Source organism: Fistularia commersonii, chromosome 20, assembly GCF_037954325.1.
Source record: "Fistularia commersonii isolate RoL2024-O1a breed Wild chromosome 20, RoL_Fcom_v1.0, whole genome shotgun sequence".
NCBI lineage: Eukaryota > Metazoa > Chordata > Actinopteri > Syngnathiformes > Fistulariidae > Fistularia > Fistularia commersonii.
Genome location: NC_141303.1, coordinates 3,777,789 through 3,790,382, shown reverse-complemented (window position 1 = coordinate 3,790,382; position 12,594 = coordinate 3,777,789). Strand labels below are relative to the sequence as shown.

General features: G+C 37.6%; 1 protein-coding gene across 2 annotated transcripts in view; it reads left to right on the top strand.

The window, feature by feature from the left end:
• syndig1l (synapse differentiation inducing 1-like) overlaps positions 1 to 11,264 on the top strand; it is a 42,318-nt gene extending 31,054 nt beyond the window's left edge. The window contains exons 4-5 of one of the 2 annotated variants that reach the window (XM_086166608.1): positions 8,443 to 8,539; positions 9,011 to 11,264. In XM_086166608.1, the coding sequence (XP_086022734.1) occupies positions 8,443 to 8,539; positions 9,011 to 9,141 (228 nt within the window). In that variant the 3' untranslated portion in view covers positions 9,142 to 11,264. Of the gene's footprint in view, positions 1 to 8,442 lie in introns of both variants that reach the window. The other variant, XM_086166609.1, reaches the window with a different exon arrangement.
• Positions 11,265 to 12,594: the final 1,330 nt, after the last annotated feature.

The following is a 12,594-nucleotide window of genomic DNA, read 5'->3' as shown; positions in this document are numbered from 1 at the left end:
GTATTTTTTTCTGATCAATAATGTTCAGTTCCATCTCTTCATATATACTAAGAGTATCTGTTTTTTTCTGATAAAAAAGAAGATAATGTAATATATATTTAATAAGAGGCGCCTTTTGTTGCCGCTGATCTCAAGGTAGAAACATAAATATCTGCTCAAGGTTCCCGTGTTTAATTTATGATGGACGGCAGGTGCGAGGAATCACATTTTTATACACGTTTGCTCAACAACATTTTCGTTCAGCATTCGGTGTGCAGATTTTGTTCAGTCGATATTTTTGGTCTTTGCGTGTTTTTTTTTTTTTTTTTCTCAAGCTCATTAAAAAAAAGAAAAAACAAATGGCAATACAGGGCTTCGTCTACTTTTTACACTGAGATTTTATCTTTTGCGCAGAATAAAAATCTCAATCGTTTTGTCAAGGTTGCAAAGATAAAGCCTTTATGCTTCTAACCACTTTTTTTTTTTTTTTTCTTTCAAGGCTATTCGAGAAAAATCCGGACATTGACGAATGTGTCCGGTTCGTAGAATCAACAGCATAAGGACACACCTTTCAGTTCGATATCTATTTCCAGATCTATTTAGTCTTTCACAGTCCCGTTCATCATAGAAACAAATCGGCACGCATCGATTTCATGTGACGGTTGGTTTTTAAACAAAAGGCTTTCAGCAGAGAGCGGGAATAACGTGCGCGCCTGGCGTTTACGAGCAGGTTCCTGCCAGGGTTGGGGGGAGTTAAACTGTCCTCCGACACACTACTGCTCTGTTTACGACTCATTCTTGTTAAAGGCCTTCCTGGGGGGGGGTGGCGTCGAGCCGAAAGTGGCCGCATTGCTTTGCAACTGGTTATTTAATAAATAACTTAAGAGAGCAGAAGAAAATTTGCATTGTTGATTTACGGTAACCATGGAGACACACCAGCAATTAATGAGCAGCAAAAATGCACGTACCTGTTATTTGATATCGTTTAGATTTTATTATACATTATTCATATGTAAATCGACGTACTTGCAAAGTTAGTCGGCAATGGCGATATGTTACCCTCCTTTTTTTTTTTTTTTTAGTCTTTATTTCTTTATTTTTATTTCCCTTCTGGCAAGTCAATGCGTTTGTTTTATGTGACGATTTATGCGTTGATTTTAAAATATTATGATAATGGGACCATTTCATAATTTGAGATTAAATTTAGTGAATTTTAAAAACAAAAAGGATATTTAGAAGAAAAAAAAACACACAAAAAAAAAACATTCACTGTTACAGGGTTATCTGTATTCTCTTCAAGATAAGAGGATGATTGCGGATCCGAAATATTACAGCAGGCGATATGTTACCCTCCTTTTTTTTTTTTTTAGTCTTTATTTCTTTATTTTTATTTCCCTTCTGGCAAGTTAATATGTTTGTTTTATGAGACGATTCATGCGTTGATTTTAAAATATTATGATTATGGGACTGTTTCACAATTTGAGATGAAAGATATTTAGTGAATTTAAAAAACAAAAAGGATATTTAGAAGAAAAAAAAACACAAAAAAAAAACATTCACTGTAACTGGGTTATCTGTATTCTCTTCAAGATAAGAGGACGATTGCAGATCTGAAATATTACAGCATCCTTGTTAGATAATGAAAATCACAAACGGTTTTCTTATTGAGAATCAGGCACTTTTTTTTTAATACATTTTCCTTTTAGCTACTTCCTTCAGAGGTCGCCACAGCGGATCAACCCTGTCCATCTAACCCTAATCTTTGTTTCCATTAAGAATATCACTTTCGGATATGCAAAGCGGTGCAATCACATTGTAACACACTCAACGGCGGTGACCCCCCAGGCACGATCATCGAGCCACGCAGCTTCCTCGCGTCGCTGCTCTCCCACTGCGTCAGCGTATCTGCAATATTTGGGGAAAAAAAACCTCAATGACCGCATGAAAATAAATGTAAAGTTAAACTGAAAGAGATAAAGAGATTCTGACGTGCCCTGGGACGTACAGCTGTATTGTTTGTATCCAATAAGTGAGAGAAGCAATCAAAATGTCTTTTGACTTCGTGAAAATCTAACGATCGACTTACTTAATCAGAATCAGAATACTTTATTGATCCCGAAGGGGGAAATTGCTTTTTGTTGAAAGCAGCTTCTGCTCACAGAATAAAGTGGAGAAGAACCAAAATAGAACTCTATGTGAAAATACAGAATACACGAGCGAATAAAAACAGTAAAGATCAAAATAAATGATTGAAAATAAAGTTAAAGGTATGTAAAAATATATGTACTGTATGAACATGTGTATTTACAAGGACATGTAGATGATTCTATGGGGTATTTATGTGTATAAATCAATGGAAAGACAATGGAAATATTACACATATGGAGAATTATTGCACAATTAATTTGATTAGGATATTTATGTTTGTATCTTCTGGAATTGTCTGTCCTTCTATCTCCCTCCAACCATCCGTACATACATCGATCTCCCTCTAATTGATTTATCTCGGGGTTCAGGCACTTCTCTTATCTGAATTGCCTCCTCTTGTCATCGGGCCTTTCCAGCACATTGAGAATGCAACTGCAGCTCCGGCTTTCACCCGATCTGAATTCTACCACATCGCACTCCTCTTCTGGTCCCTTTCACCCGTTTCTGCATACATCAAATTCTAGACAGTCATGGGTTTTCTCATCACTGGCGCCAGAGCAGTGGATGAGCTTCCTCTCCCGGTCAGAACAACCAGAAAGTGCCGTCTTGGTCTTTTCTAAAGCGAAATCAAATCTAATTCCTCCAAAAACAGAGGCTTTTGTTCTCGTAATTGCTGGATTAACATGGAAGTTACTGTTGGCCCTTGAACACATATTTTAGTAAGACTTTTGTCCCGACCTCTTCCGTTCTAAGCTATTTGTAGCAAGAGGTGCTCGCTGCAAAACCAGTAGCCGTTTGCGTTTTTTGTTCGTTTTTCCAATTGATTGTTTTTGTTTGCCTTGATTATTCATCCCTTAATCTGGTATACTGTATATACCAAACAACATCTCATACAGAGGCAAGAAAATGCAAGATTATTTTGAAATAGTTTCATAAATAGTATTGACTCCCCAATATTTTAATTTTTTGGAGTGCCACCAAGACATTTTATAACCCCTGTTTTCTGCAGAGAGATTGTCCAAGTCAAGCAAGATTAAAAATGCAAATACTTAATCCAAGAGGTTCAAAGCGATCAACAATAACAAACGATTTGGAATTAGAAAATAGTTATTGTGCAGCGATGCTGCTATTAAAGACACAAGAGGCCATGACTTGTGAAACTGCAGTGAAAGTAGAAAGTAGAAATAATCAATGCATGGAAATTGTGGTGAAACAACTATTGGATTTTTATAAAACATCATTACATATATGTATATATATTCATTATATATTCATATCACATTCAAATCTTTGTACTTAAGACCCTAAAACACTTGATAGACTTAGACTTGACAATTTATATATTATTGTATTTCTTATTCTCCCTCCTTCCTACTAGTATACATTATTGTTATGTTTTTGCTTGAAACTCTGGTACAACGAACAAATTCTTGATAATGAATTAATTTCGCGTAGATTTAACCAATGAAATGATGTTGCTTCCAAATAAAAACAGCATCCGTCTTTAGCCGAGAGGGCGAGTCTCCGTCTTAGTATTAGTCCGCTTTTGATTTCTCCAGAGTCAGATTTGTAAAGCGCTCGACAAGGAAAGACCAAAGCTCGACCTGACGGATCCCTTTCAGTGGACTGAAAATCGGGGCGTTGATCCATCTTGACACTTAAAAACCGAGTTCCCTTTTTATGGACCTAAGCTTTGTGTTTTATTTATGCCCATGTTGTCCAAAGGAAAGCTCAAGTGATTTGCTGTCAGAATCTTAATTGGATGATGGATTGTTACACAGAGATGATCTAAGGTGACCTTTTTCTATGAAGTTATTTCGTCAAGATCGCATAAAACCGTATCAGTTCTGTTTGACAGAATTTGATTTTTATGTTCACGTAAAATATAACTATAAAACGTCATAGCATTACCGAATGTGCATTACCAAGAAGTGAGCTTCCTTTGGGGTTTTCTGAGAGTTACTCTTTTTTTTTTAAGCTAGCAAAGGCATCATGCGAAGAAAACACATAACAGAAATCTACAATCTGAGTGAAGGTTAAAGAACATGGATGGACTCGTAACGAGTGTTTGAGTTCCTCTTTGCTTCCAGGGTTGCTTTCCGAGTTTGTTTTTTAACAGGTGTCCACTCCGGGCTGCCGGTCAGTTCGACACGCTCTTTTAACCCAACTCAGAAATGCGAACCTTTAATTTTGTCCCATAGCAGCGCTTGCAGCGATTCATCGCAGACGACATCGGGAACTTCCTGGATGGAGCTGCTTGGTCTCACTTACGTCACAATTAATCAAGCGGGCAAATACTATTAATTTGCTCTTGCTTGTACCATGCTGGCATATTTAGTCTGTTTGAGAAAACTGAAAAAAAAAAAAAAAAACTTTCCTCAGGCTGAACTTGTGACACCATCAAAAAATCAATAAACAAATAGAATAAAATAAATAGTAAATGACAAACACTGTCTTGATGGGAACAAAGCAGAGCAGAAAATACTTTGAGGGAACACAAGAGAGACAGACACCAAAACAAAGTCCAAACAATGGTTCTGTGTTGCAGTGTGTGCTCTGCCTGACCTTCATTCAGCACCCTTGATAAATACAACAAATCAAAATGACACTCTTCTCTTCATCTTTCTTTTCTCCGAGTTCACTGAAGAAGAAAAATAGCTGCAGGGTACCCACCCCGAGCTGCACAACCACTCGAAGCAGCCCGGATTCCAAAACTGTTCATTCCTGTTTTTCAATTTTCAGTTCCTACCCGAGGTATCTTTTCATGATAGGTCCTCTTTTTCGCTAATCATCAATTATATGGGTTATCTTTTTCCAATCGCATGTGGTCATATCCATGTCAGTAACACACTCTTGCGGTTAATTCTTGCTGTCCTGCGTCGACCGGACGAAAGCCCCCCTTCACAAGGAGGAATCCCTATTTGATAAAAATAAGACTCATGATATAGATAAATTATCCTTTCTCTTACAAGGCTTGAATCCGTACCGCATTTGCTTTTGTCATTGACATTCTTTCTGTTCATGCCAATAGAATTCCTGCCATAACATTGTATTATTACTCCTCTACATGCCTGGCTATACATTTCCACCACTATTATCATAGTAGTGCAATTTGCAGTGACTTGCTTTCGCTCTTATTTCATGGAAGGTATCGTTATTGATGTTTGCACCGTGATCAATTAGAAAGCACAATAGTAGCAGCGCTGGCATGAAAAACAAAAACAAAAAAAACAATCGCAATATTGTAGTTCCATCCTTTTTGAGAATTACAGATTTATTGTTCGGAAATCATTTGTAATTTTACAATAAATTTTAATGTCATCATTTGGTGCGGGAGGGAGCCTTGATTACGGTAGATTAGCAATGGAAAAAAAAAAACGTGATTTTTCGGAGGGTAGTTCACCGAGTATCGTCACCACTTTTCACACAAAATTCGTTGGAAGGAAGAGGTAGGAAAGAGGCGCTACATCTCGGTACAACATTTAAATAACAATCCCTGTAGATTCCTGGGAAAATGTAAAACGGGATAGCAAGCAGTTGCTTGTTTGGATCCAATTTTAAGTGTTTTTGTGTATGTACCACATAAAATATAAAGTGTAAATACAACCTAGTATTACCTGCAAGAAGGTTACAAGTTCTTCTTATGAGCACGGTCGTCTAAACAGCCTTCATGAACTACATCTCCCATCAACACAGCCATTCTGATGGTAAAGACATCAACGTTCAATGTCATTCTTAAGGACACTTCTTGAAGTTCATTTTATTGGGACCTTGTAAAGACATTTCTGAATTATTTTTTTTTTATTCAGATTTTTTGATTTGCCCTTAAAATATTTTTCGAATGTTTTCTGAATAAAATACTTTTCATGGTGATTTTTTTTATGTCATCTCTAGCCGGCTTGGTAGGCATTCCCCTCACATTACGAGTGCTGTAGCTGTTTTCTGAGCAAAATTGAATGGAAATGTTGTTAGTCACACGGAAACTCCGCTATCGGGTTCAATTTGATCTTGAAATTTTGATAATACTACATGGGATACAAAGAACTGATACAGTATATTGAACAAGCCTAGATTGAGTAAAAAAAGCTCAACACATTTTCGCCGATTATGCAGGTAAACACTCATTTGAAGGCACAATATTACCTTATATTCTGTTTTCAATTATGTTAACAAGTCCTAATGAACTGAAGTGATTTTTTTTTTTTTTTTTTTTGTATTTTGCATCACATCACGCAGGTTAAAAACAACATTTTTATTGGATCATTTTTAAGGACGCTTCTTGAGGTTCATTTCATCAGTACCTTGAAAAGACATTTCTGTGATTTTTTTTTTTAATTCAGATTTTTGATTTGCTTTTCAAAAATAATTTTTTGAATAATTTCTGAACAAATTACTTTTCATGTTGATTTTTTCCATGTAGTTTTTTTTTTTTTTTTTTTTTCGCTTTTTGCATCACAGCACGCTTGTTAAAAACAACATTTTTATAGGATCATTTTTAAGGACGCTTCTTGAGGTTCATTTCATCAGGACCTTGAAAAGACATTTCTGTGATTACTTTTTTTTTTCTATTCAGATTTTTGATTTGCTTTTCAAAAACAATTTTTGAATAATTTCTGAACAAATTACTTTTCATGTTGATTTTTTCCATGTAGTTTTTTTTTTTTTTTTCGCTTTTTGCATCGCAGCACGCTTGATAAAAACAACATTTTTATTGGATCCGGTTTTTAAGGACGCTTCTTGAGGTTCATTTCATCAGGACCTTGAAAAGACATTTCTGTGATTTTTTTTTTTAATTCAGATTTTTGATTTGCTTTTCAAAAACAATTTTTTGAATAATTTCTGAACAAATTACTTTTCATGTTGATTTTTTCTATGAAGTTTTTTTTTTTTTTTTTTCGCTTTTTGCATCACAGCACGCTTGTTAAAAACAACATTTTTATTGGATCCGTTTTTTTTGGCTTTGGCTTTAGCCTGCAGTAAAAAAAAAAAAAAAAAAAAAAACAACGCACATGAGAGGAGAGAATCTTCTATGTTTGTCTTCGGTGGGTTGTAAAAAAAAACACCCCGTACCCAGATTCATACCGGCCATCTGGCAGTTTCCGCCATTTTCGTCAGGGTCAACACGGCCAGAACTTGCAGCAACGTGAGCAACAAGATGGTGGAAGGCAGGATGACCCGCCAGCTGTGAAATACTTCATGTTGGATCAAACCATCTGATGGGCGGGGGAGGAGCGGGATGTTAGTAGAGTACTAAAACCACAATAACTGCATATTGAACGTAATCATCCTCCCCTCCCAGCGCTCGAAAGTTGGACCCGTTTATGTAATGTCACAGGTGATGGGAAAAGTAAATTCACCCCTCGAAGATGGATAGTTAGAGCGCATCATGGAGCGGAAGATAATGGAGACAAATACAAATGTGTTTTCAGAGCAATGCAATAAAACGCTTTCTCGAAACACATTTATTATTCCTAAATGACACGGTTAGTAAACACATTTCCATTGACAGTTTGACTGGTTCCTGCTTTGGTGGAGACAAGAAAAATACCAGAAATAATTTGAATTGAAACTCTGATTAAGTACGATAAACAATAAAAGTAAGTGGAGACTTATTTCCTGGCATATCTAAAGACATCTAAAGGCGACTGGTGTTTTTCCAAACACAAACAGGGTAAGATAAAGCAGAGAAGCAGGCTTGTTAATATCCATGCAAAGATTTAAATGAAACAATTATATTTGTTAAAATTAAAGCGTCTGTGCAACACATTACTCAGTACTTGCAAAACAAACAAAAAAAAATTGTTAACTGGCTTGTGGTTATCTGGACAGCAACATGCATCATTTTTTTTTTTTTTTTCTGAAACAGTTGTTCAAATTTTTTTTGAACATGTTCCAGAATAGACTGACAGAGTTCTTTGGTCAAATCTTTCAAAATGTTCAGCGTTTCCCTCGGAGCCCTTCCTTACGTCGCCCCTGCTGCTGTCTTGAGTCCTTTTAAATGACAAAATATAATTAATATACTTTTTTTTTACACCGTTTATCATGTGATGCTGGAAGCTCATCGGACCATTAACTACACTCCTTGACATTTTCGCACTAATTGGCATTTTTTTTAGTCTCACCACGCATGGCGAGCTGTCTTCGGAGCTGATTGGTTGACGGCCTCTTATTCTGTATCCTTTTTTTTTTTTTTTTTCCTCTAGTTACATTGTAACAGAATTAATGAACAGCTTCTGTAGCGATGCTTATTTTTAAAAAATTGGGATATGTTTCTTGTGGGTCACAGTTTGTCTCTTCTCCTATTTTCTTTTTCAGACCTCCAAGGCGGTGCACAAAGGTGACTTCCCACTTGCGAACATTGCCTCCCGACGGGCTCTGTTCCTCGCCGCCCTCTCCATCACTATAGGCACCGGTGTGTATGTGGGGGTGGTGGTAGCTCTCATTGCTTACCTTTCAAAACCGGGACACATATAGCAGCACCTACCTTTCAAACACTCCAGGGAGCCCGGCGAGAGAAGCGCTACATCTGGGGAAATGTGTCACTACTGCAAATTTTAAGGGAATTTTTTTTTTTTTTTTTTTTTCTGGGGTTGGGGTGGCGTACAGAGTTTTTGCTCACCTTCGTTTCTAGCCTTTCCCTATAGTCCCCCCTCCTCCCTCCCGATCCCCCCGTTAGCCAAACCCGAGTGCGGCCACGATGGAGACAGAGAAGAGGGCGCATTCGGGGATGTTTTTTGTTGAGACATTCAGAAGGATTGGAATAACGGAAGTATTCCCCCGATGCAGCGCAGTTGGCATCATATTGGCTTAAACCCCCGGTGGTTACATCTTCACGTCGGCTGTTTTATTCATTTTTTTTTTTTTTTTTTTTTTAACTTCCAAGACCCTTCAGAAACTAAAGGAGAGGTGAAAAGATCACTCGAATTGCTTGAACTCGAGCAAACTGTCAAAGGATCGAGGAAATCACAGAACCACATTCCAACCGTACGTATGCCGTCTTTTGAGCCGCAGTGAAAAAACTGGAGCCTCGACGTGAATTTCAGACTTCCTCCCGGGATGCTGAGGGTGATCGGTCTTGTCAAAGGAGCGCTTTCAGACAAACTTTTAAGAAATACAAAACTAGTCATAATAATTTCATCGTCGGCAGAACAAACCATTGAGAAAGTGATCAAAAAAGAAAGAAAAAAAAAAGAGGTGGCACAGAGATTATGTCTTTCACACCGAACAATACGTATTACATGGAGCCTCCAGCTTGAGTCTTACTTCTAAGAAGGTGTTGCTGCACATCTGTTGGAGTCATGCCCGGAAATCGAACAAAAATCTGCTCATGCCCGATACGCTTCGACGATGAATACAAATAGGGCTTGTTTTTCCCGTTTGTTTCATCGTGCTCCCTGCTTCGTACAGGCACCCAGACTCATCTGGCTGGAAGGAGTATTCTTTTATAACCTTGGAAGTAAAGCACGGGTGCGCAGTTGTCAGATTTTCAGAAATGCAGGTGATGTCCAGTATGTCACGCGGGGGGTGTGAAACAAATGAGGCCGTTTGGGAGGAAGCTATAAATCAGGTAGATCATAAGGCAGGCCTTACGTGTCCTCCAGGGCTGCACGCAGAAACAAGGTGTCGCCTTGTGACAGCTTTGAATTTTGCCGTGATTAATAATTCTTTGCATGACTCGAGCTATGCCAGCAGTGTGCTGCTATGCATGATTGATTGGATCCAGAGCTTGTCTTTGTCATATCATAAAGATGCTTAAATTAAAATTGATCGGGCTGTAAAGGGATTTAGATATGTGCAATACTTAAATCCACATCCATCGACTCAGTTTTAAAGGCGAATAGAATACTTCGGTAAAGTACGGAGATTTTTTTTTTTTTTTTTTGTTTTATTTGTGTTTTTTATTACAGCTCTACTTTTGGAAGTATGACACTTGTGTGCAGTCAAACTGAATGAATCTTTCTACGAAGGGCTTATTAATGACAGGTGTTTTTGTTTTGTTTTTTTTTTTCATATAAGATTATAAGCCCAACAGATGTTATCTCAAGCAGTAAAGCTTCAAGAACTGACATTATACAGTTAGTTTCCCTGCACAGGACCCACATTAGTCATACCTGACATTTATGGTGCACAATTAGCTCCCTGTAATGGCTTTTTTTCTGAGGGAATGTGTGCTCTCTGGAGCGTAGCCCTTAAATAGCACAACCACATTAATTTTACTAATAAGCCACTTTTGGCGTCGCCGGTTGCTGTCAAACCCTGCAAGTAAACAATCCATTTACAGATCCCCAGCCCTGCGAACATTTCAAAATAGACATGTAAATCAGTTCCGTTGTGCTAAAATAGGTATAAGCTGGGATATTCCACAAGGGGACACTTCCATTACACTTTGCTTGGATAAAACCGCAGCTAAAAACTCCAGGCTGACTCATCTTGGAGGTCAACACTCAGTCTTCTTATGATCTAAGGTAGCAAATGCTGAGTGCCGACTGATTTTTTTTTTTTTTTTTTTTTTTTTTCCTGCAAATCCCTGAACGAATCACCTCATTGACTTTCCAGTCATCTAAAAAGTTGGTTACTCCTCTATCGTGTATATCTGGCCTTATAACCTCTCACCTCTCCGGACCACCAGTCGCAATCACGATCTCTCGATGCCATCCAAGTATACGCACATGTCATGACCATAACTGTATCTAGACACACACACACTCCCCAAAAAAAAAGAGTTCTTGTATGTTTGCTCTCTTTTTTTTTTTAATAAAGTTTCATTCGCAATGAATGTCAAATAGCTGGTCATTCAAATGATGTGTTATTATCTGGCTTCTTTGGCAAAATGCTACTGTGCGATGTGTTACAACGGTATGTTGCTTTCGATGCTGTTGTTATTTTTGGTCACTGTAATGAGCTGATGTACACCTCCACATAACAAACGTATTTACTAACCGCATTTCCTTAATGCCGGGGTGATATATTTCCTGTGTCGTGCTCAGACGAATGAATGAGGATATTTTAAATCACATTTATGTTTTTTGGGGATTTCTCAATGTGTATGAAAGCAACATGTAAATAGTGAAAATAACATGTTAAAATGTAATGTTAAATAAATCCGAAAATAAGAATGGCCTTTCTAAAGAGCTAAATGTTTGCACTGTGGTTTGTGTATTAGTGTGAGAAAAGAAAAACACACCCACATCCGGTGCCCAGTAAGGGACGGGTGCTGGAGCAAAAAAAAAAAGTTCGACTTTGTACAGTTTTGAAAAAATCCTCACACCGAAAAAATGCTCCAAAAAGAAAAGATTATTTATTTTACATATAACACAAAATACTTCTTCTCATATGCATGGCTCTTCCACAGATGCTTACTAGAAATATGTGTACACATATTTTGTATACATTTTTGTAAACTATTGTTTTGCTCAAAATGCCACGCATGCAAGAATGAGTGTTTCGTGTGAAATAAATCATCTTTTCTTTTTGGAGCATTTTTTTTAACTTGCGTATCAGTGCGGTCTATGTCATGTTTCAAAAAAAAAAAAAAAAAAAAAAAAAGACACACGCTTGGAGAGTTGGACGAGTAATTGAGATGCTTATGTTGTCCTTCAAGCAGAAGCAAACGGACTGAGTCATGAAGTGTAGGTGGTTTCCTGAGAGATGGAGTTCGAAATGTGTTGTCGGCATTCGGGAATGAACACCTTCGATCTCAAACAAACCAAAACGAGAAAAATCCACAACAGCTCTCTGGAATATTATCATAGATCACATCGGATCTTTGTATTGATACTTAAAACCGCGCCTTCGGTACAGAAGCATTTACGTATAGATGTGATAAATGAGTTGGGCCAAGGAAATTATTATCCAAAATAGCTAGAAGTCACCTAGAGGAGGAGGTAAAATCTCTTTTCGTCCAAGCGTCCCGTCTCAGTTTGACAGCGGCGTTTGCAACTGCAGCTCCATCCGAGGAAGGAGTGACTCACCGGCTTCTCTGTGGGTAAACCTGCAGCAACGCGTTCAGCCGTGTTGAGATGCCCGCCTTGTCATCAGGGGTGAGAGGAGCTTATTTGGAACAAAACAAAGTATGAGCCCCACATTTTCCTTTTGCGCTGTTTTTTTTTTTTTTTTTTTTTTCATACAGCATGCTAAGTAGACAAGCTCAAAACCAGAAGTCAGGCAGATTAAATAAAAATGTGCAAATATATCAAAAGAAGTCGTTTTTGTTCCCGTGCAAACAAGACGTTTTTTTTTATACATTTTTGTTCGTCTGCTTGTATCATGTCTGAGTCTTCTGGTCCCTCGCATTTCAGGACGTAGAGGTGTTTTGATTTCACACCAAAGAGCAGACATTTTCAAAATCCATTTTGGTTTCTGTGGTTTTCAAATTAATGTCTTCAAATACTTACAGAAATGAGTTGTTTGAACAGAAATCGTTATTTTCAGACATAATTTGAAGAGATGAAGGTGAGAATTTAAAAG